We start from the raw sequence: 23,664 nt of genomic DNA, 5'->3' as shown, positions 1-23,664 counted from the left end.
ATCTCCCGCTATGATTACAAAGAAATATTAGTGTCTGCTTTAAGTCAGTGTTCTTCTTTCTCTTTATTTTCTTCCTCTTTTTAGTTAATTAAAATTACTAAAATTGTCAACTTTGTTCGTTTGCCAACAAATTATTTTTTTGCTTTGCAACTTATGGATGGTGTCATCCTTGTTTTAATTTCATGTATAATAGTATTTATCTTTTACTTTGCGAATATCGGAAACATTTATTGAGTGTTGGAGAAAACCAGCAAATTTTTCATTCAGAGGAGTAGCACAGAAAATATAAAAGATGCTTTTCAAATAGCTAAAAAAATATTTTATTCATGTAAGTTAAATATTTTCTTAAATCCCTTCAGTATAACTCATCTAGGTGTGTCTCAACCATGACACTTTGGTTGAGTATGACTTCCGAATTAGCGGGAAGTTCTCGAGATCTGTTGGCGAACATACAAACCCCCAATACCAGGAACCATCAAGTTTCAACAGCAGGTTTGATTATAGATTTATTGATGAAATTATTTCAAAGTCCTGAAATTACAAAATCAATTAGTTCATAATTCCAGTTATTTATAACCACGTAATCTTAATTGCTTTTTAAAATCATTTTTCTCTACGGTTAAGAATCTTTGGAAACTTTGGCTTTAAAGGAAAATTATTTGGTTTAATAAATCATTGTTAAATGCAAAAATAAAGGCACATAAAAAATAACTAAAACATATATTAATCATAATTAAGTTTCATGCTTAGCTGGCTAAAGCCTTTTTAAAACTACATATAATCGTCCTATACACCATTCTTCTTAATAAAATTAACAAATTCTACCTGAAGTTCTTATGGTTTCAAATCCCTGGTATACTAGGGTCGTTCACGCACTATGAGACCAATGATAGGCCCAATTTTGTTCTCCGAAATCTTCACACACTCATATCTCATTCAAAAGTAACGAACGTGCGCATCAAAATATATAAACAATCCATACCGCGTCACTTTATGAAAGGAAAGTCAAAAAAGACGACATTTGCGCTTGATTCTAGGATAATGATAAGGAATTAATTTCGAACTTGATAAACACAAAGCTTCCTCGAAAAGAGGTTAAGACACACCCCCCGTTTGAAAGTCAAATTAACTTCCTTAACGAGATTCAAGGTTTTTTTGCGCTGAGCACTAGCAACATTTCTCACTAAACTCAACTCACCATAATCACATGAGAATGGCCACATCCCGAAAACCGTGACAATTTTTGCTCCTAACTAAATGAAACCCCGTGAAATGCATACACAATATTATACTCCTCACTAGGACTCATAATACCTCACATTTAGGATAGAAGGATGGGGATTGGTTTGTACCATACAACATTCCATGCACATGACACTCACAAGATCACATACACAAATCCTAAAATGGATAATCCTATTAATCATGATGTTGTAAATATAACAACTTATACTAAATAATAATCATTTCATAATCAATAGGTAATAATCATTATTAATAAATCAATAAGTACCTACGAAATCAGGTTGAAATGTAAACAATAATGGTAAAATAAAACGAAATAAATCTTAGACAAGAAAATTAAGATTTATAGGTACTTAAAATTAAATTTGTTAAGCATCAAAAAGAGTAGTAAGAAAAAATATTTCAAAATCCTTGGGCAGAAAGTTTTTCAAACTTAATGAATAAGAACTGTACTATCTTAATCAACAATAAAACTTTTTATTACTTAAAGAATAGCAAAATAATAATATCTTCGTTAGAATTTTCATCGGAATTATGAAAAAAAATACCAATTTTTCTTTGTAAAAAAATATGAGACTTTAAATATGAATTTTCAATCATTCCTTGATCTGAATAAAATGTTTTACTTGATTGAAATTCATATATAATTTTTTTAAAAAATCTGCTAAAAAAAATACTTGATTTTTTTCTTAGAATAAATATCGAATCACGCAACCTCGACACATTTATTCTTTTTGGTAAACTTTTCAGGTAAGTTTTATAATGAATTGCACTTTTGAAAAGAAATTAAACTCAATAAAATTAAATTTGAGCATATGAAATAGAATAAAAATTAATCGCATTTCATTTGATTCTTATTTTAGGCATAAAATAGGCATATGAAAATGTGGCTTTTTACTAAAAAAAATCTCAATTTCCATAAAATAAGAATCAATTATTAATCATAATTTTTAACAACTGCCTGACTGATACAGCATGTTCTTCCAGGGGAGATTTATCTGACAGCCTGAACAAGACTCTTGCAGTCTTTCTCCCATCCTCAATCCTCGTCACGCGGCCCATCCGCAAACATCTCATCAGCGGATTGGTACTCGTAACCAGAACTATATCTCCGTCGGCTAGTGGCTCCGCCATCTCATCCTTCCACTTGGACATCCGTAATATCTTCGGTAGGATCTCCTGGCGGTAGGCAGTCCAAAACTGGGCAGACAAATCTTCTAACAACTTTAACCTGGAGGAAATTTGGTCCTCCGGTTTCATCGCCACATTGCACAACGGCTGGCGGTCAACATTTCCCAGCAGCTGGCCAGGGGTAATCAGCCGCCAATTCTCCACGTCGTTTGCAGCTTCTATCGTCAATGGTCTGCTATTCATCAACTTGCTAACCTCTGCCAACAGCACCAGGAGCTCGTTGAAATTAACAGAACTATTCACCAACTTCTTGGACAGCAATCTCTTGGTTAATCCCACCATTTTCTCAGCTTGCCCAATAAAATGGTGGGCTCGGGCCGGGATCTGAGACCAAGAAAACTCTACCTGGCTGCCCAACTTCTGCTCTAAAACCTTGCGAGCACCGGATAATTGTGTGCCCATGTCGCTTACTATGACCTTCGGCAGACAATGAACAGCCTCCAACTTGCGCAGGGACAACAGGATACTGCTGGTATCATACTTTTCCAAGGCATCTAACCATAACGCCCCTGAGAACCTGCAGACCACCACGAACACCCACACCTTCTTCGTTGCTGTCTGACTCCTCGTTTTGGCGGCAGCTCTCCTCGTAACCAGCGGACCCATCAGGTCGACTTGCACAGCTTCAAAAGGCCTGCTCGGGACCAACTTGTCAGGTAACACATCCTTCATGGTAGTACGACATTCCTTGGCCCTCTCAACACTGCAGGGCCAACACTTCTTCACTTCCATGATGGACAACCTCCTTGCCTTCACAATCCAGCACCAACGGCGGCTCTCCGCTAAAGTTCCACGGACACCAGAGTGAAGCTCAACATGCGCTTCTCTCATAAAAACAGCAGCTAACCAATTACCAGGCTCCAAAATTATTAAACCTGGCATGTCTTCAAATATCATTTTACGGCCACCAGTAATGGCGTCAATGACGGGCTCTCCACGACCAACCATTTTAAGAATTCTCATCTCCCTGGTCACATAATTTCCTCCGGGACCAACGACACAGGCCAGGTCAATGATACTTCATGCACTAATGGATTCAATGACGCATAATTGCCTTTAGCGTCATTTATCCACTCATCCTGTTGGCTACATGACACAATGAAAAGTTCCGCCGCCGCCATAAAATTGTACAAAGACGGCTTGTACACAGAATCTGCGGCTGCTACATGACTACCAGCGGCTGTAGTCTTACCTTCTTGTCTGCTCTTTAGCTTCTTCAACCAGGTGTTCGCTACTTGCAGGACAGCTGCCATAATACGTTTGGCCTGTCCAAATGATCTCCTGTGCTTAAACCTAAAGACATCTTCAGCAGCTTCTCCGGCAACTTTCATTGAACATAACTTAACCATTTTGGTATTCAACTCCTCTGGTGGTAAATCCTGCTTGACTTGTTCGGCAGTTTTCACCGGCCACGCACTTTCATCCTGGCGCAACCATTCTGGGCCCAATCTGTACCTGGAACCTGGTCCCAAATCTGATACCTTGCAGGTGCTTCTGGTGCCCAAATCTGCAACATTGTGTGTCCACGGGACCCACCTCCAGTCATCCTTGTTGGTTGCAGATTGAATTTCTCCAATGCGATGAGAATTAAATGTGTTCAACATAGCACTGTTGGAAACTATTTGTGATAAAACACACGATGAATCAGTAAAGTACATCACTCTGATAACATCAAAGGGCAGGGCATCTCTGATGGACTTTGACAACCTTGTGGACATCTGGCAACCCATCAATTCAAGGCGTGGAATTGATTCACACTTGACCGGCGCAACTCTTGACTTGGTGGCTAGCAGAAACGTTTCAAATCCTTGTCTAGTTGGCCACCTCAAATATGCCATACATGCATAAGCCTCTGATGACCCATCCGAAAACATCATCAAGGATGGAAGGCCAGTTGGTTCCTCCAGGACCACACAACGGTCAAACTCCAATTTAGCAACCTCAGCTCTGTCCTCCAGCGACTTAACAAGTTCATCCCGTAGACTTTTTGGAATGAAATCTTGCCAGCCCAAATTCAGCAAACATGTTTTCCGCAGGACAAGTTTAATTCTCAACAGAATAGGGCTGCAAAGCCCGATCGGGTCGAAGGTCTGGGCGGCGAACCTGTGGACCATCTTCTTTGTCAGATTCTCGTCCAAGGCGTCCTGGAGGTTGTACAAATCAGCATCCTCTTTCACCTTCTTTCCCTTGACTTTACCATCTTGGTTGACTCTTGTGGCGATGGATAACACATCGGTGGCTGGCTTCCATATCAGCCCAAGAACCTTGGTTGGCTGGCAATCATCTCCAGAATAAATGACTTGTTTGAAGGAAAAACTACCTTTGCCGATAATTCTGTCGGCTTCTTTCATCATCTCCTTGGCTTCTGGCACCGATCCTGCTCCCGAAATAACGTCATCTATGAAGCTGTGCTTCTCAAGCTTGACTGCAACTGGAATCTGAGGTAACTTGAAATCCTCATCAGGGTAGGTAGGTATTTGTGGCTCCTTCCATAATTCAGGTTTAGCAACAATTTCACTACCGTTTATCTGCCCCTCTCCATACATCTCCTTGACCTCTGCTTCACTCTTTCCGCCGAACAGGCGGGACGTCAACTTCAGGGCTGTAACTGCCAAATTTCCCACAGCCAACTCGCCAAAATTCACAACTTTAGTCAGGTAAATTTCAAGTGGACCGTCTGGCGTCGGGGAAAATAAAACTCTCTTCATCTGGCTGTCGAACTCTGTAGCCAGGATGGAGTTATAAAACTTGGAAATATCCGCGGTTAAACCAACCTTGTAACCGCGGAAAAGCAACAAATGATAAAAAATCTTCTGCATTGGCGGCGGACCTCCCAGCATTATGTTATTAAAACTGGTACCTTTGAACGTCAGAGAACTATTTGCACACAATCTCATGGGTGTGGAACTTGAATCCTCCTTGAAGGCAACCACTATTGATGAACAAGACTTAGGCCCTTCATACTGCAATTCTTCAGGCGTGGCTTTTTTAAACACGCCTCTGGATATGGCGTCGTTGAATACCTCCACATACATTCCATAGGTACCTTCCTTGACCATCTTGGCACGATCCTTTTCAGCAATTTTGCGGGCTAATTCTCATTGTAGGGTAAAGTGTGAGGATCTTCAATATAAGCATATTGACCTGTCCACTTGTTGGACTGCAAGTCTAGTGTTAAACCTGCCTCAATTATCCTCTGCCTCTCACGCTGGTCCCAGGTAGTGCCGTCGGCCATAGCCTTGCACTCTTGACAGGCAGTACATCCTGGACAAAGTGCCTGCGGCTGTACGCCAAACGATTCAGACGTCAGAAAGTCTGGCAAGGTGCCTCCACTGACACTGACAGCCTTATATGCCGACTTTTGATCTCCAGCTCCACCGTCAGCACTCGTACAGATAAAACCACTACCAAAAATGGTTCGCCACAACATAGACTGGCCCACTTTCTGGTAGGTTGATGGAAACACGTCAGGATGTGTATTTCCAATGATGATATCTAAGCCTCCACTAATATATGTAAATCTTTCTGGCGGCATTTTAAATATCTCGGCGGCAGTTTCGGGGTGGACCGAGCGCATCTCGTTGGCCCCGCCGAGGGTAGGCATGACAGCTGCCTCAAACTCCCTCAAATTACCGTCCCTATCCTTCAGATAAAACACAACATTGCGGCAGGAAGACTCACTGCCGTCAGCTACAGAAATAGTTGTATATCTGCCGGTAGATTTCAGCTTCAACTTGTTGGATAACTTCTCAGACACAAGTGGCAAATTTGCACCAGAGTCAAACATGACAGTGGCGTGGCAGGTGCCGCCGCCAGGTGCTACAACAGGAACTAACTGAAGTAAGAAGGTGCAGGGGCTGGGTGCAGAACTTGACTTGTAGACTGTATTCACACCAGCACTAGCCTCATGGAGCAACCTAGAATGATATCTGTCGCAATTATTGGTGCCACAAACACCAAGCTTATCCGATTTATTACACTTGTCAGCAGCATGGCCGTCACACAGGCAGAGTTCACATAACTTCTTCTGCTGGACAACTTTCTTTCGGTCAACCACATCCATCTTCTTAAACGTGAGGCAACGGAAAATCGGGTGTTTCTCCTTGCAGCTCTCCACAGGACATGCACTGTTCCACTTGGAAGCCTTGTCCTTTCCAGCCTTTCCATTCTTATTATCGCTGCGGCCAGACACTTGCGCGGCGGCAGCTCTGTCACGATTTCTCTTGCCGGCGCTAGTGTCATAGGACATATCACCGGCCAACATTGCTCCCCTGGTCCTCTCCAGCAGTTCTACAATCTTCTGGATGTTTGGTTGGTTCATGCTACCTAGCTCCATCATAATTTTCTCTCTCAAATTCTCAGGGCACTTGTCTTTGAAAATATGAATAAGAGTTAGGTGGTTGTAATCCTTAGCTGCAGAACCAACGATGGCTTCTACTTCCTGCATCATGCTCTTGAAGGTAGCAATTGCACTAACCACGTCCACAGGTTTATCCACAGGTTTCATCTTGTTCAGCTTAGTTAAAATCCTCATGAACCGGCGAGTGTTTGATAAAAACATCTGATCAAGAAACGACCATTGTTCATTATGATCTCTAATCGCTGACACTTGCTTGCGTAGTTCCGGGTTGGTTATCACCTTCTCCATACACAACATCAGACTTAACCTCTGGTCAGCAAATCCGTAACCAGAGCATAGATCCTTAAAGACCTGTTTAAAGTTTGGGTAATCCGTGTCAGTACCATCGAAGGACGGCAGCAAACTGTTGTCCCAGCGCCCATACTGCGGGTTGGAACTCCGAATATCCACGGCAGACATACTTCTGGAGAGCATGGCAGGTGTCCCACTCTCATCCAAGTTAGATGAACGACGTTCCATCTCTCTAAGCCTTCGGTACATATCACGTACTTCTTGGCGCAACTCCATGGAAATTTTAAGCACTCCCATGTCCATCTTCACCTTCTCAATGACGTCGAGGTTCCTGGCGACAGTGCTTGACCTCGCGTCGTCTGAATCATTGTCAAGCCAGTACAGAATTTTTGTACACTGCTCCAACGACGCATAGACTTTATGTGCAACAGTTTTCTGCTCACTAGCTTCATCCAAATCACGCTTGAACTCGCGCAGCTCACTAGTCTCCACGGCAGGTTTTAGACTTTTTATTAGGTCAGATTGGTCCTTGACCTCACTAAAAATGTCACGAATTGATTTTACATTCACATTTTCACATGAACTAAAACTTTGGCAGGCTTTTAGATTGTCATAAAACACTTTTAACTGTTCGTCAAACACCTCTAGCCTTTCACTGCCAATAGCGATAGCTCGCTCAATTTTCTGCTTTTTGGTTAGTGGCATATTGATTCACTAGGTACTTATTTCACAGAAAAAATTGTCACAGTTTATTGCATCAAAAATCACTGGATGCTATTGATCTCTTGATGAATGCTAACGCCTATTCATCAGATACTTTGAAATTGTCTCAACCATGACACTTTGGTTGAGTATGACTTCCGAATTAGCGGGAAGTTCTCGAGATCTGTTGGCGAACATACAAACCCCCAATACCAGGAACCATCAAGTTTCAACAGCAGGTTTGATTATAGATTTATTGATGAAATTATTTCAAAGTCCTGAAATTACAAAATCAATTAGTTCATAATTCCAGTTATTTATAACCACGTAATCTTAATTGCTTTTTAAAATCATTTTTCTCTACGGTTAAGAATCTTTGGAAACTTTGGCTTTAAAGGAAAATTATTTGGTTTAATAAATCATTGTTAAATGCAAAAATAAAGGCACATAAAAAATAACTAAAACATATATTAATCATAATTAAGTTTCATGCTTAGCTGGCTAAAGCCTTTTTAAAACTACATATAATCGTCCTATACACCATTCTTCTTAATAAAATTAACAAATTCTACCTGAAGTTCTTATGGTTTCAAATCCCTGGTATACTAGGGTCGTTCATGCACTATGAGACCAATGATAGGCCCAATTTTGTTCTCCGAAATCTTCACACACTCATATCTCATTCAAAAGTAACGAACGTGCCCATCAAAATATATAAACAATCCATACCGCGTCACTTTATGAAAGGAAAGTCAAAAAAGACGACATTTGCGCTTGATTCTAGGATAATGATAAGGAATTAATTTCGAACTTGATAAACACAAAGCTTCCTCGAAAAGAGGTTAAGACAAGGTGGTTACAGTTACACCCCTCTCTGGGTTGCAGCTTGACCCATTAAAATCTCTCAATTGCACGCCTTTTATATAATTTCTAGATCGTATTATTTGTCTATTTTAGCGATGTTCTAATTTCTTTTTTTTTGTACTAAAAAAATACATTTATCATACTTTAAAACAATTTGCGGATTTGCGAGAATGTCTGTATTGCATTTCTATTGTATGGTTAATGTTTTTTTTCATATGTTTTCTAATAATGATTCTTTTACCACCATTAATGATATTTCATGTAGCCTTTACACGAAATGTAACAAGATTTATTGATTTTTTTCTCAAATAATGGATGGTAATATTTAGTTTTTACCTTTATGTATAATTCTATGCAGCTACGCCCCTAGAGGCCTTTAGGGTCACTTTAGGTGAGTTGGGGAATCAGCCCACCACAATTTTAATTTATTTTTAGAAATAAACTGGTTTATCCAGGGAAGATTTCTCTTGGGAGGGTGCTCGCACCCTCCCAAAAAAATATTTTTTGACATTCCAAGGCACCTGCGAAGGTTCGATGTAAATGAGAACCAAATCGGTCCAGTGGTTTACAATATCGCTTGGTACAAACAGAACCGCACACCCATGCAGACAGACTCACAGAAATCATGTAACTTTATTACAAGGATGTCACTAAAATTTTTTTGTTACAATCGATTTCAACCTTGGCATAATGATTCCCATTATAGTAAGGATATGCATAGCATCTCTATTGCTATTACAATAAAGTCTGTATTCAAATTTTAATCATAATATTTGTTAGCATTTTATTATCATATTTACTGAATTTGTTTTTGTAATAATAATTCTTAAAATGATTAGTCACAGAATCTCTATAAACTATAAATTTAGCATCCTGAAAGAAAACTGGTACATTTTTATTCCGAATTTGTATTCATACTTTTTGATAATATAGGATAAAATATGCTTATCAATTAAAATTTTATCTTCTCGCTTGTCTTATTGCCCTGTTTGAGATGCTTCACTTCTATAGTATTGTCATCCTTTTATTAAAGTTGGTAAATGTGTAATAACTATTCTGTTTTTTCTTTCCTTATATATTTTGTCTGAAACATTGAATAATCACGAAACCTTTATGATATATATTTGCACTTTGTTAAAAACAAAGTATATGATAATATAAGTATTTTTGTTGAATAACATATAATTAATTTTGTAATTTGTACATACTTTTAAATAATTGCCTCTAGAGGCTTTAGGGAAATATCACCATTAAATAATGAAACAAAGGTCTTTATAATTGTGTTGTGCATAGACTCGAACCTATTAAAATCCATACAAACAGATATTGCAATATAATTTTAAATCAGTCAGTATCAACCTGTTTTGTTTGGAACCTGTGGATACATGAATATGTTTAATATTATAGATAATAGATATATTGCAGAGTAATCATACTTTAACTCTACTATAACTTTCCTCCTTATTTTATTTTTTCCAATTTATTTGCTTTAAAATTGCATAAATTTACAAATCCTAATTATAACTTTTTTATATTTTTTTTTCATTTAAAAAATGAACTGAGTTGGATCTTTAAATCATTTTAGTGGTGAGCCAGATCGCTGTTTGCCAACTTTCCACCAATGAGAGAACAGCATTTTATGAAATGCCGTGCTGTGATTGGCTGAAATTCGGTGCACCCCGCTCTGGCTCACCACTAAAATGATTTAAAGATCCAGCTCTGCTCTACTTGTCTCTAACTCTTTTTGTGATGGAATTTGAGGGATATTTTTCGTTTTTGGGAATTATATTGTAGGGGAAAAGTTCCTTCCAATCCAAATCCTAGAGAATCGCTTTTAGGGTTTAAATATTTGGTCGAACATTTTTATAAGCGAATGGCTGACGTTTTAATCTCGAACTATGCAGTTGTTTTTCTAGTAATTTCGAAAAATTTTATGGACTGTAAATATCATGTGTACAAAATATATGTGCTATGGTTTATATTTAGTGGGCCTTTTCAATTTTTTTTAATGTATTTTTTAAAGATTGTATTAATATTATCTTTTTTTGGTTTATCCCCAAAGATCTCATTTGGAATGGATATTCCCTGTGTCACATTATTGGTTTACCTCACATTCCCACTAAAAGAATTTGCTACAACAACAAGAATGCCCCCCCCCCCCCAAGATTATTAAAATTTTACAATTTTCATAAATTTTATTTTCATAATTTTTAGATTTTAAACCTTAGAATCAAAGTATTTGAAATTAATTTGATGATAAAAAGATGTAGTATAATTGAAAAAGGGTATTCCTATTTGTTTTTCCAATGTTGAATATTCGCTAACACGATACCATTTATATTTATGCTCATATGCATAAACACCCTCTATCCCTATTTATTGGTCCAATATTTGCGGGGTATCACCATAAATTTTGTCGTAATCCTAATGTCAAATGTTTACTAAATTCTATAGACTCTTAACTGTGGACAAAGTCTCCCCCTTTGAAGCAAAGCTTCTCTATCTTTACATACGACTATCAAAGAAGATAAAGTATAGAATAGAATCCAGGTAGAAGATTCTGCCTGGCTAGCCTGAAATAAAATTGGAACATTTGAAAGACAAAAACGGCTATAAGGCTGTTAGTAAATAACATGATTTCAGTAATTATTCAGAAAAAATATTCAAATAAATTACTTTTGCAATAATTTACTAAAAGCCTTGTAGCCAAGCTTCCAGCTTTCTCTTCCCTATTCACAATGGATTAAAAATGAATTTGATGTGCATTTTAAGCCTTAAAAAATTTAATTATGTAAGAAAATTTACAAAAAATATTGGTCTTGGTATTTATATTATAAAACTAGGTTGCGCTCTTATGTCTGTTTTTAAACAGCTGATTTATACATGATAGCAACTACTTCCATACATTAACTTGTGGTAGGGGGGGGGGGAGGGGGAAGGAAGGGGCAGTACCCATGTTGCTGACCCTTGAAAATTACAAATGTGGTCAATCGTACTTACCAAAATTAAAACAACAAGAGTTAAGAACTTTTCATAATTGTCTAAAACAACCAAGCAGCTTTTCAATATGTGGTGCGTATCAGAGAAGTTATTCTCCATAATATACTTTTGTTTACGGGTAAATAATTACCTTCTGATTACAGATAACTATTCAAATTGTACTAAAGTCATGCGTGTTACACTACAATATTTAATGTTAAATCATGAAGATCAAAAAAAAATTTTAACAGCATATATTAGATTTTGATACAAATTAAATTTTTCTAATTTTGTCCAACTAGTCATTGTGATTTGTACTTTAGCATTATTGTCTTTACTGCGCAAGTCAAAGATTCCTTCTAATTTCCCAGAAACTTTTATGGTTTTCACTTCTATTCCTCCTTATTCTATGACGACTATACATCGGTATTTCCGTTTAAAATCTCGACGGTTATTGAAGAAAATTGGTGGAAAAATTATGTGAATATTCATCTGATAAATAAATACAGTTTCTGTAACTAACTTTGTCAGTTAGTTTGCCTATAATGATTTGGATTAATTGGAAACTTTTTTCTAATAAATTTCCCATGTTAATATGGAAGTTGTCATCCTTGTTCTGTTGAAATCTAATTTACTTCCCAGGTTCTACGAAATACCAGAAAAAAACAGTCGTTTTACCAGAAAAGTGGTAAAGCTGGTCAACCTGGTAAAATATACCAGTTTCGTGGTAAATTTTACCAGCAAAAATTTTAGCCAAAAAATTAGTCAAATTTTACCATTTTTTTTGTAAAATTTGACGAAACAAAAAAAACCGTTTTTTGTGTTTTAAATAAAAAACAGCTCTTCATAATCAGTTGTAGTACTTTAAAATAATGACTTCTATACAATGAAGCCTAAATTTAAATTTTTTTTTTTTTTTTTTAATTTTACCACTTTTGGAAGTTTTACCAAAAATGTGGTCAATTTTACAACTCTATTTTTCAGGTTAAGTCCGAATTTTCGGACTTAGACAAAAAAACGCAATTTGGTCAATTTTTACCAAAAAGTTGGTAAAATTTGACAAGGTATTTTTTTAGGCTAAGTCCAGATTTTTGGACTTTGCCAAAAAAAATGAACTTGGTAAAATTTGACCAACTTTTTGGTAAAAATTGACAAGGTAAATTTTTAGGCTAAGTCCAAATTTTTGGACTTTGCCAAAAAAAAAAACTTTGTAAAATTTGACCAACTTTTTGGTAAAAATTGACAAGGTAAATTTTTAGGCTAAGTCCAGATTTTTGGACTTTGCCAAAAAAAAAAACATGGTAAAATTTGACCAACTTTTTGGTAAAAATTGACAAGGTAAATTTTTAGGCTAAGTCCAGATTTTTGGACTTTGCAAAAAAAAAAAACTTGGTAAAATTTGACCAACTTTTTGGTAAAAATTGACAAGGTAAATTTTTAGGCTGAGTCCAGATTTTTGGACTTTAACAAAAAAAAAAACTTGGTAAAATTTGACCAACTTTTTGGTAAAAATTTTTACTTTTTATTGAATTTTTTCGCATAAAAGAAGCTAACTTTTTTTTAAAACCTTGAAAATTATTTCATCATTTCTTTTAAAACATCCTCCCGCATCGTCAAAAATATATCAAATTTAATATTTACTTATTTGAGCTAGCTTCATACGAATTAAAATTAAAAGAAAAAAAATCCAGGTCTGTGTGTTTACGCAGATGTGCCGTGTGCATTTGAATTTATCGATTTTTCATCTTTAATATAAATATAAGCTTTCGTATATTCCCCTGAATGTTTCTAAAAGAAAGACAGAGATTTCGAATTATAGAGTAATTTCGCTACAAAACTTATATTTTTAAGTTTTGAAATTTATGGCACCTCTGTGCACGCATGCGCACTATTGATAAGCTTATGATTATTTGAATATAGAGTGCCAAAAATAATTATTAGTTTTGATTCAATTTAATCAAATATTTTGAATCAAGAAGTAAATTACTACTCAATTTTCTCTAAATATTTAAATTTGTAGAATTTACAATTTGTTTGGAAGATTTTTTTTAAGCAAGATGTTTAAAAATGTGGCAAAATTGTGGAACAACAATGTTTCATGATTTCTATATTTATGTTGTCTTTGCCAACCGGAAATACCACCGAGATGGGTTTTTAAAAGATGAATGCCACATTTTTTCGGCGTTTTTTAGACATTAATTGATTGAACGTTGACGATAGAATTTCAAACAGAGTATATAACATAAAAATACTGAATTTTAAATTATTTTTTTAGCAATTTTTCTAATGTCTAACACAGCTCTAAAAAGATGCATTAATTAATATGCAGCAAAAATGGATTGAAGATAATCTTTTTTTTTCTATGAAGGCCGTACCATCAAAAGCGAAATAATTAAATAAATCATTGTATACTCTTTTAGATTTCGCGAATGTCGCGCTTGTTATTCATAGCGTAAAAAATGTCGAAAAAACGCGGCAATATCTTTTAAGAACCCGGCCGGAAATAGATTCTATATGGTTAACAACTATATATATATTTAAATATTTTTTTTTAATATTGAATGCACTATATTTTTTTATATTCTATCGAATATATATTTTATATGTCATTACAAAACTATATTACATTTAATATTAACATTAAAAAAAAAACCATCAATTTAAACTTTCGTAACCCTGTAATTAGGTATTGGCGTTAGAAGTACAGTTCACCACGGTCCACGCTTGGGCTAGCATCACTCACCAGCATGGCTCTGCCTAGGCTTATAATGAGAAAGGCCAGGGTATTATTATTACAGGTATTGTGTCTTTAAAGGGACTGTGAACGTAAATTTTTCTCATCTTAATATCAAATCTTAACATTATCTTATTCATAATATCTCACAGATAGAGCAAAACGCGCTTTTGTTTGCTTAAAAAACGGCTTTTTCCGACGATTTTTATTTGTTTCCTAAAGTGGCACCTCCGCCCCAACCCTTCCTTTGTTACCTACATTTTATTGTGTTTTAGTCAAAATTTATTATAGGTATTAAAACTGTGGTAGTTTACAGTGACAGCGACAGAAACTCTATGCATGTAGCCATGGCGGACGAAGCTGTTAGAATTGGTCCAGCTGCCTCACAACAGAGCTATCTCAGGGGAGATACTATTTTAAAGGTATATTATACCAGAGAGAGGAGATACTGTTTATTAAACTAGTGCCAAAAGTTTTATAATTACGTTTTCATTTTCGTTGGTTTACAACTTTCGACATCAGGACTTTAGTGAATTTTGATTGGTTAGCTCAATAGGTTGAGTGTTCGAACGTTTCAACCACTAATATTAATCCAAGGGGTAATTTTGTTAATCATCATTGAGGATTTACATCAATTTATCGACCATTGTTTTGTCTTATCCCTTTATATCTCTGACATTATACTGTTAGGTATTAGTTTTAGATGGACATTACAAGAATTGATTGATTAAAATAATCCTTAAATAAAAGTAACAGGATGTTTGTTTGTCTTCGTTTGTAGCGAAATATCTAGCGTACGTACACGTCTCTCCTCTACATTGAAGCTTATTGTATGTCTCGGAAAGGTTTTAATTTATACATGGATTTTTTTATAGGCCTAAGAAAAATTACCCCAAAAATTTTATTTTTTAAAAACTTTGAAAAATTAAAATTCAAGGTAGTGGGTCGGCTCTTTCCCAGCCCCCCCCCCCCTCCCCACACCTTTCACATTGCAAAAAAATGGGTGTTGTTTTTTGCTTAATGGTGTGATTGATAATTTAAATTGAAACTTGGAAGAATCTACCTATTAAGATTTAGAATAACTCTTATATGCATCATCCTATTATATAAAGCAGTAAGACTTTTTTTCTAAATAACTACTGATCCGATTGGGTTCTCTATTTTAGGTAGGCATCACATAGGTCCTGAGTTGGTTTTATTCTATTTTCTGATCATATTTAAGCCTTAAGATGGATTTTTTACTTTTTCTATTGAAACTAAAATAAAAAAATGTTGGGATCTATTTCAACTCACCACTAACTCAAGTGCCCCTAGAGGCCTCTAGGGGCTTAGTTACTATTGACCATACACTGTATTATCTTAGGTTGCGGCGGAAACCGGCTCCGATGCTGTACATCCTGGCTATGGATTTCTCTCCGAGAATGTCGAGTTTGCTAATCTTTGCCAGGTAAATGCAGGGAGGGAGGGGACAATGGGCTGTTAACTACACGTGTCCCCAAACTTTTATAATAACGTATTCTTATTCGTTGGCTTAACAACTTTGGGGATTAAGTGATCTCTGATTGGTTGGTACATTAAGTTGAGTGTCCAAACGTATCAACCACAAAAGGTAATCTATGTAAGGGGTAATTTTGTGTATCATCAATGGGGTTGTACATGTACAGTACATCAATTTGTCGACCATTGTCTTATCCCTTAAGATTCTTGGGTAAATGGATATATTATTACCTGGATGTTACACCAGTTTTTCATGTACTCTAATAAAGCGGTACTCACAGCGGGCTAAAATAAAGATACACCCTTATTCCTCCCTTACAACACCCCCTTACCTCCTTCTGGGTAAACGAACTGACCAATATATGAAGTCCATGTTAGGAACCTAAATTCATGACAACAAATTTCCATGATATGTCATTAATAATATCCACGTGTATTTTATATCCCTGGACAGGTAATATTTTCCATTTGACTGCAGGGAGGGAGTGGATATTAGACTGGAAGTTATACTGGTACCCAAAGTTTTATAAGCACGTTAGCTCACAACTTTAAATCTTGATTGGTTCATTCAAACTAGCAGTGTCTGAACTAATCTAAGGTGTTGTTTTGTTCAATATATTTGGGGATTTATATATGTATATTTCGTTCATTATCTTGTCCACGGTCATTAGTGTGAGGAATGGGGTTGACAACACACCCCTTAAAATTAAAATTATGTAGATTCCCCCCCCCCGTTTTTTAAAAACCTCTAAGATTACATCCCTTCCCGTAAAAACCCTGTGCACGCCACTGTACTGCTTACGTTTTTTTCTGGTTAATTTCAAGAATGTAATATTATATTAATAAGAATGATACCTACCTTTTAATTTAAATTTTTTTTTTTATCAGGAGAAAGGAGTTATATTTGTTGGTCCACCGTCCACTGCCATTAGAGATATGGGTATCAAGTCTACATCTAAGGTAAATGATAGAGTAGCTACTCAGGAACTTATTTTGGTTGATTTCAAGTAGAAAGAAATAACACTCTATACTATACCGGAGTAACAGGATGTCTGTTCATTTGTCCTCTACGATCTCAATCTTCTGGTCTTCCATAATTTTCAGGGAATGTTTATGCTGTTTTTTTGGCGGGGGGGGGGGGGGTATGACACCGCTTCTTGGAAAAATGACCTCGAATATTTTCATTGGTAAAAAACCTCCAACCATCCTCTTTTAAGACGAAACACAAGTAGGCTCTAGGAAAAGCAACTGTGTATTTAAAAGAAGTCTGTCGTTACAATTTTTCTAATATTTAACCTGTTTTTTAGATGATCATGGAAGCCGCTAACGTACCTGTAATCCACGGTTACCACTGAGAGGACCAGAGCCTGGACACCTTGAAGGCGGAGGCAGACAAGATCGGGTTCCCTGTTATGATCAAGGTGGGAACAAGGACAAGTATGTCCACATGTACCGCAATAAAATAGTAAATAATATAAATATAAAACAGGATGTTTAATATGGACAATGACATAATATATTTCAACTTCAAGGCTCGATTATAACATTATACCTTAGGTATAATTCTGGGAATCAATGTTAAAAAAAAAAGGAATATGTAAGTTTAAATTATATATATGTATGTAAAGAAATGTAGTGTTATATTTTTCTACCATTGTGTAATGATATATAGTACAGTCAGACGGAGTGACGGCATACCTTATTGTAGAGTAGCTGCTAAATTTTATATTGTTTTTATTTTTCTACCTGTGGAAAACTGTTATTTGATATTGTCATAGGCTGTCCGCGGAGGGGGTGGCAAGGGTATGAGGATTGCCATGACCGCTGGCGAGTTCGAGGCCCAGCTGGAGTCTGTCAAGCGCGAGGCGATGAAGTCCTTCGGTGACGAAGTGATGCTCCTGGAGAAGTTTGTTGTTGACCCCAGACACGTAGAAGTTCAGGTCAGTTTTGTTCCAGGGGAAATTATCAGGAACGCATGGGCTTTTTATTTCACTAGTCCCCAAAGTGTTATAATAACGTTTCCTTATTCGTTTGCTTAACAACCTTTGAGACTTTTATTTAATTTTAATTGGTTGCTTCATTATGTTGATTGCTAAAACGTTTCTACCACTAATTGTAATCTTCAGAAGGGGCAATTTTGTGTATCATCATTGGGGATGTATATCAATTTATCGGCCATTGTCTTATCCCTTTATATCCCTGGGAAATTATACTTGATTAATGCCTATGGAGAGAGATGGTTGATTTAAAACGTAGTTAGACATTTGTATAAAGTTCCAAACATTCTTACTGCCTTGCTAAAATCTTCTAACAACCTATCTCTATTTAGGATGTACCCAAGCCTGGTTTTCACTGCCTACCCCAGCGGGCTGCCTTGCTAAAATCTGTGCTCAACTTCTTAAAGAAGGCTCCATACGCCACGTGAAGCATATAATCAGTAAAGCCGAGTACTATCCTGTTCTTGTTAGCCACGGATGTTGTTACTGATTATGTTTTCCAGGTAAGCTTTCCCTTTATTTTTTCTCGTTCTGCGTTTTCAAAGATGTTTAGTTAGATAAGTTTGTTGATTTTTTTGCCACGTGTCAAGATGCCTGTAGGAAATGAATGAGGGGGGAGAGGGGGAGTCGAACCTACACACTTTTATTTTTGCTTTCAAAAGAAAAAATTTAGGTGTGAGAGTAAGGGGGGGGGGGGAAGTTCTGACACATTTGCGTAAACAGCGAGTATAGGCTTTATCTTTGGGACGGACGGACGGACAGACATCGTTCTACTTTGTATTATAGATTAGATATTTAGTAGGGAGGGATGGGACATTGGGCTGTAAATTACACTAGCCCCCAAAGTTTTCAAATAACATTTTCTTATTCTTTGGCCTAACAACCTTGGGTACTTTTATTGATTTTTTATTGGTTGGTTCATTAAGTTGAGTGTCCTAACATTTCAATCACTTATTGTAATCTACAGAAGGGGTAACGATGTGTATCATCATTAGAGATGAACATCAATTTATCAGCCATTGTCTTATCCCTTTATATCCCTGTACTTATCTAATTAACTAATGAGCAATTTTATTCCAGGTTGAATATCAGTGATACGAGGTCGAATGGGGCCGGTGCCCAGCAAATCCAGGAGGTTGCGCAACAGTTTTCTTCGGCCAGAGCAGTAGAATCAAGAAAAATATGTTTAAGTGTTTCAATCAATAAAGATAAAAATGAAAACAATTTTTTTTTTATTTTTGCGATTTGTGTACAAGCGATGTTTTTCTATAATTAAGGTCGTTTTTTACCACTTTCTCGTGATTTTTACCACCCGTTTTTACCACAATTTTTGGTAAATTTTTACCATATTTACCCTATTTCTGGTAAAATTTTACCAATTTAGGGCAAAAATATTACCAGGTGTTGAACAGTTTTACCACTTTTTCGGTAAAATCTTACAGAAATTTGCGGTAAATTTTACCAAAAAAGTGGTAAAAATTGGTCAAAATCTGGTATAAATTTGCGTCCTAAAATGGTAATATTTTACCGGAAATCTGGTAAAATTTTACCGATAATTGTGGTAAAAATCGATGGTAAAAAGCGTGAGAAAGTACCACAAAAAGTGTTTTTACCACGGTTACGGTAAAATTTTACCACCTTTTAAATCGTATAGGCTGGTAAAATTTTACCATAAAAGTGGTAAAAACTAGGTTTTTTTATGGTATTAATTCCGTCCTGGGTTTTTCGTTTATGTTTGGTACAGAAAGGGTAATTTTGTTTAGCATAATTTGGGATGTATTTCATTTTATCGTCCATTGTCTTATTCCTTTTAAAATCTTTTTTTGTTAAACCTCTATCTCACATAAAATGATAAAATCACATTCAGAAGGACATACAGATTAATTTTTAGCGTAATACTTATTGGTAATGGGAATCATCACAAAAAATCAAACCCCAATCTTATCAAACTGTCAACAAAATTATATTTTTAATTGAGTATACAGTAACTTCCCTACTTCCAACAAGGATAAACAAATCCATAAAAGCGAAGCTCAACAAAACATAATATTATTTCGAAATCAGGGACAAAATTTGATGTTGAAAAGGCTTATTTAAAGGGTATTTTATATCAACTTACTCACGCTTTTATACTTCATTATAGAAATGCTTTACATATTACATGGTTTTAAAATACATAATAGAGTATTGACAAAATCAATATGTTTGAAATGAACAAATAAACATTGTGGTAAAGATTAAGAGTTGACAAGCTCTATAAATTGTACCTAAATGTTACAGGAATAATCAAACAAAGTCTGAATTTGATAGATATTTCTAAAATGCCTAAATCTACAATGTTGGTTGGTTGGTTAGCCACTGCGGGATGGAGCCGTTCCATTATTAGTAGTTTTAAAATCAGTTAGGAATTCAGGTAATTCCGTCGTCAGGTAAATTTAAAAATTCTGAGGCCAGAATAGGCTGCGTCCATAAATCCAGGGGTGTAAGCTCTGTGGGCTTGGCTGTGCAGTAAAATAAATGTTGAACATCATGAGGGCTTTCATTACAGTCAGGACATGTGTCGGGAATGTTTTCATCACATCTGTGTTTGAATGAGTTCAGGTGTTTACAGAAACCTGATCTGAGCTGAGCAAGAGTAGATCTTGTTTTTCTGTTCAGTTCGGTTTCTGATTGGTCGATTTCTGGTGGTCTTGTCTGCAGAACTCTGTTCACTTTAAGATTGTTTATACTGTCTCTGACTGATTTGGTGTGAATAGATTTGATCCCTCTCTTAAGCTCCTGTTTAGTGTTGACAGGTAGCAGGTTGATCACTTCTTGGTTGTGTTGATACAGCGTTGGTTTGAGGTTTTTAGGTGGTCTAATAGCCTCAATGTGTTTGTTACCAGGATGGTTAGGGGCGTGGCATCCAAGAAGAAATTGTTTTGTGACCATCTGACAATGGTCTTTAACAGGTAGGACTTTCGTTTCTTGATGTAAATGGTCCATACTTGTGATTCTGTGACAACCTGTGGCGATTTTCAGGGCTTTATTTTGGACTACCTGTAGATTTTTCCAGTGATTATCTGCTAGAATTGGGGACCAGATGGGGTTACCATATTCTAGAACACTGCGACCTATTGATTTGTATGACATGACCAGCGTTTCTTTGTCCGCATCCCAGTCCGTGCCAGCCAAGCAGGATAAGATGTTAACTTTTTTCTTGACTTGTTTGATGGTGTTTTTGGCATGGGCGGCAAAGGTGTACATGGTGTCGAAAATCACCACAAGAAGCTTGGGCGTCTTTTCAAGTGGTACTTGGCGGCCTTTGATCTTTACTTCAGGGTGGTAGTTAAATTGATGGTTATCAGAGGTAAAGAGGGTCACAGTGGATTTTTCTGGAGAAACAACTAGCTCACGTTCTTCTAAAGATTATATGACATGGTTTACATAATTATTGATGTTGTCAGTCATACTGTGGTATGCGGCAGCTCTGGACCATGCAGAAACCAGGACATTATAGTGATGCTACGCACCTAGCTAAATCCTGTTATTCTACAATTATAAAGCCACCTGAAAATATGTCAGATAACGGTACTGGTTTCATCTCTCAGTTGTCCTGCAAATGGAGGGAGGGGTGTTACCCCTCCCTCTCCCATCTTAAGCACCGGAACCTTCCCCTTCAACCACCAAGTTATCAGCACCACCTCAACCCTGAGGATAAAGGATCTAAACCTGCCCTCACCTGATAGAATCACCCCCACACAGACTGTTGTTGTCACAAGTAATCATCAAACCTTCCCTCTTTAGTACCCAGACCTACCACTCAACCCCTCTATGCTTATCTACCTATTGTGCTGCTCCATGGGCTATCCTGCCTGCCCCAGACAGGGATAGCCATCTACCTAACCATTGCAATTATCTATGTTTTACTGTATGATTTATCTTTAACTATCTTTATTCCTAATCCATATGTATTTATATTATGGTTAACTGTATTCTTAATTCCCCCCACCCTTTCCAGGGATGGGGAATCATGATTGCCCAAACTGACTATTGTATATGTATTATAATGCTTTTATGTTATGATCATTTATTCCTATCCATGTAGTTATTGTTTGTTGTATATAGCTTCAGTATCCTTTAACTCTTCAATAAAGTGACAACTGAAATAGATGTTGATTCTTGTCTAGTGAATGCTAGAGAAGCGTAGCTTCTCTATAGTAAGGTGTCCACGTCTGTTCACACTGCCGTAGTCTTTATTCGAACTCTGGTGTCTGCCATTTACCCTAGGCGGATACCACAACTTTTGGTGACAGCTGTGTGAGATTACGGCGAACCACAAGTGTAGAGCAGACGCGCATCTGAGGCTAAGGTACTCCCAGCAGTGAATCTGGCAAAACTGACGCAAGCAACCTGAATTACCCACCCTGGACAGCAAAGTTTAACTCTGCATCCGGCAGTTGTGGAAGCGAGACAGCGAAATTTGACGAATAACCGCGAGCAGCGCTGATATCTAACGGAGAATTGAGCGCCAAAAGGGCTGAAACAGGCCTGCGGACCGGCTGAAACAAGCCAAATAAGTGTAAACGGCTGAAAATAGGCCAATTTTACTGCAAGAGATAGCAGGATCCGAACCAGTGGCGCTAGCAGGACGGGACATTCCCTGCCGCCATCAGCTGGATTTGGATAAGCGGCGCTAGCAGGACGGGACATTCCCTGCCGCCGATAGGCTGAAACACGCCACATAGCTGCAAGCGGCGCTAGCAGGACGGGACATTCCCTGCCGCCGATAGGCTGAAACACGCCACATAGCTGCAAGCTGCGAGCCAACATACGAGTGTAGTGCACCAGAACAGAGAAAAACTACGTCAACTCCAAGTATCCTGAGAGGCTACAACGCAGCCACCCATCTAGAAAAACAGATATTATGTCACATTGCAGGGATTTATGAGCAAAGCTTGGCAAACAAATTGTTGTGTTGTGATAAATCTAAAAATAGAACAGGCTTGGATTTATTGTGTATTGTGATAACAGCTAAAAATAGAACAGGGTAGTAAACAAATCTGTTATGCAATTGTGATAAGGACAAAAATAGAAGCTAGATGTAATATAATAAAGACCCTGATATACAATCAAATCACCTCAAGCCTATAGCACAACAACAATACACCCCTTATTCCAAGGGAAAGGGAGGAGCCCCTCTCCATTGAAGGCAAATACAATCAGGGTGATATAATAGATAAGCCTAGGATTAAGAAGAAAAGGCACTATTACACCAGCACACAGTTACCTCCCTCCCTCACAGGGGAAACGGACGGAGTTACCCCCGTCCCCTCACGCGCTTCCCCCTTCCTACCCACACTAGACTGAGTCCGTCTGTAGTGTGGGGCTAGCGATCGGACACACAGAGCGCCATTCACGGGTAGCGCAACAGAGTGCGGAAAATATCATAAATCCAACGGACGAAGCGGACCAATGAGAGAGCGAGTTGAGGGGTGAGAGCGCGTTTTCTCCGTGTGCGCGGATTTGACGGTGCGGACGCGCGTTGCAAGGACAGGAGATTTCACGCACACACACACACACACACACACACCCACACAGGAGAGGGGCCACGCTATAGCATACATCAGAGATATTTTTTTAGGAGAAAAACTTGCAAGCTCCTCCCTCCCTGTCTACAGTGTGATAAGGAAAACTAAACCAGTTCCTTAAACCCGCTCAGACCCTCAACATCTCCTAGCCCTGCCAACCCTACTTCAAAGCTGAGTGGTTAGTGAAACAAATATATGTATATATAAATACCCAAGTGATAAATAATGTTGTTT

General features: G+C 37.3%; 1 protein-coding gene across 2 annotated transcripts; it reads left to right on the top strand.

The window, feature by feature from the left end:
* The first annotated feature begins 14,293 nt into the window (after positions 1-14,293).
* On the top strand, positions 14,294-19,074 carry LOC145329791 (methylcrotonoyl-CoA carboxylase subunit alpha, mitochondrial-like). 2 transcript variants are annotated; one of them, XM_080174187.1, is made up of 6 exons: positions 14,294-14,430; positions 14,658-14,788; positions 15,730-15,813; positions 16,752-16,823; positions 17,171-17,284; positions 17,642-17,779. In XM_080174187.1, exons 2-5 carry the CDS (start codon positions 14,702-14,704, stop codon positions 17,216-17,218), a joined length of 291 nt encoding a protein of 96 aa, XP_080030313.1. In that variant the 5' UTR covers positions 14,294-14,430; positions 14,658-14,701; the 3' UTR covers positions 17,219-17,284; positions 17,642-17,779. The 2 variants fall into 2 exon arrangements, with proteins under 2 accessions (XP_080030313.1, XP_080030314.1); XM_080174188.1 differs by lacking the exons at positions 14,294-14,430; positions 14,658-14,788; positions 15,730-15,813 and adding exons at positions 18,193-18,363; positions 18,941-19,074 and having other exon boundaries at positions 16,789-16,823; positions 17,642-17,803.
* The last annotated feature ends 4,590 nt before the right edge of the window (positions 19,075-23,664 follow it).

The sequence above is a fragment of the Acartia tonsa genome, chromosome 10 (genome assembly GCF_053477335.1).
Source record: "Acartia tonsa isolate MP-2025a chromosome 10, ASM5347733v1, whole genome shotgun sequence".
Lineage (NCBI taxonomy): Eukaryota > Metazoa > Arthropoda > Copepoda > Calanoida > Acartiidae > Acartia > Acartia tonsa.
Note: the sequence above shows the minus strand (reverse complement) of the source record. Positions and strands in the feature narration are given on the sequence as shown.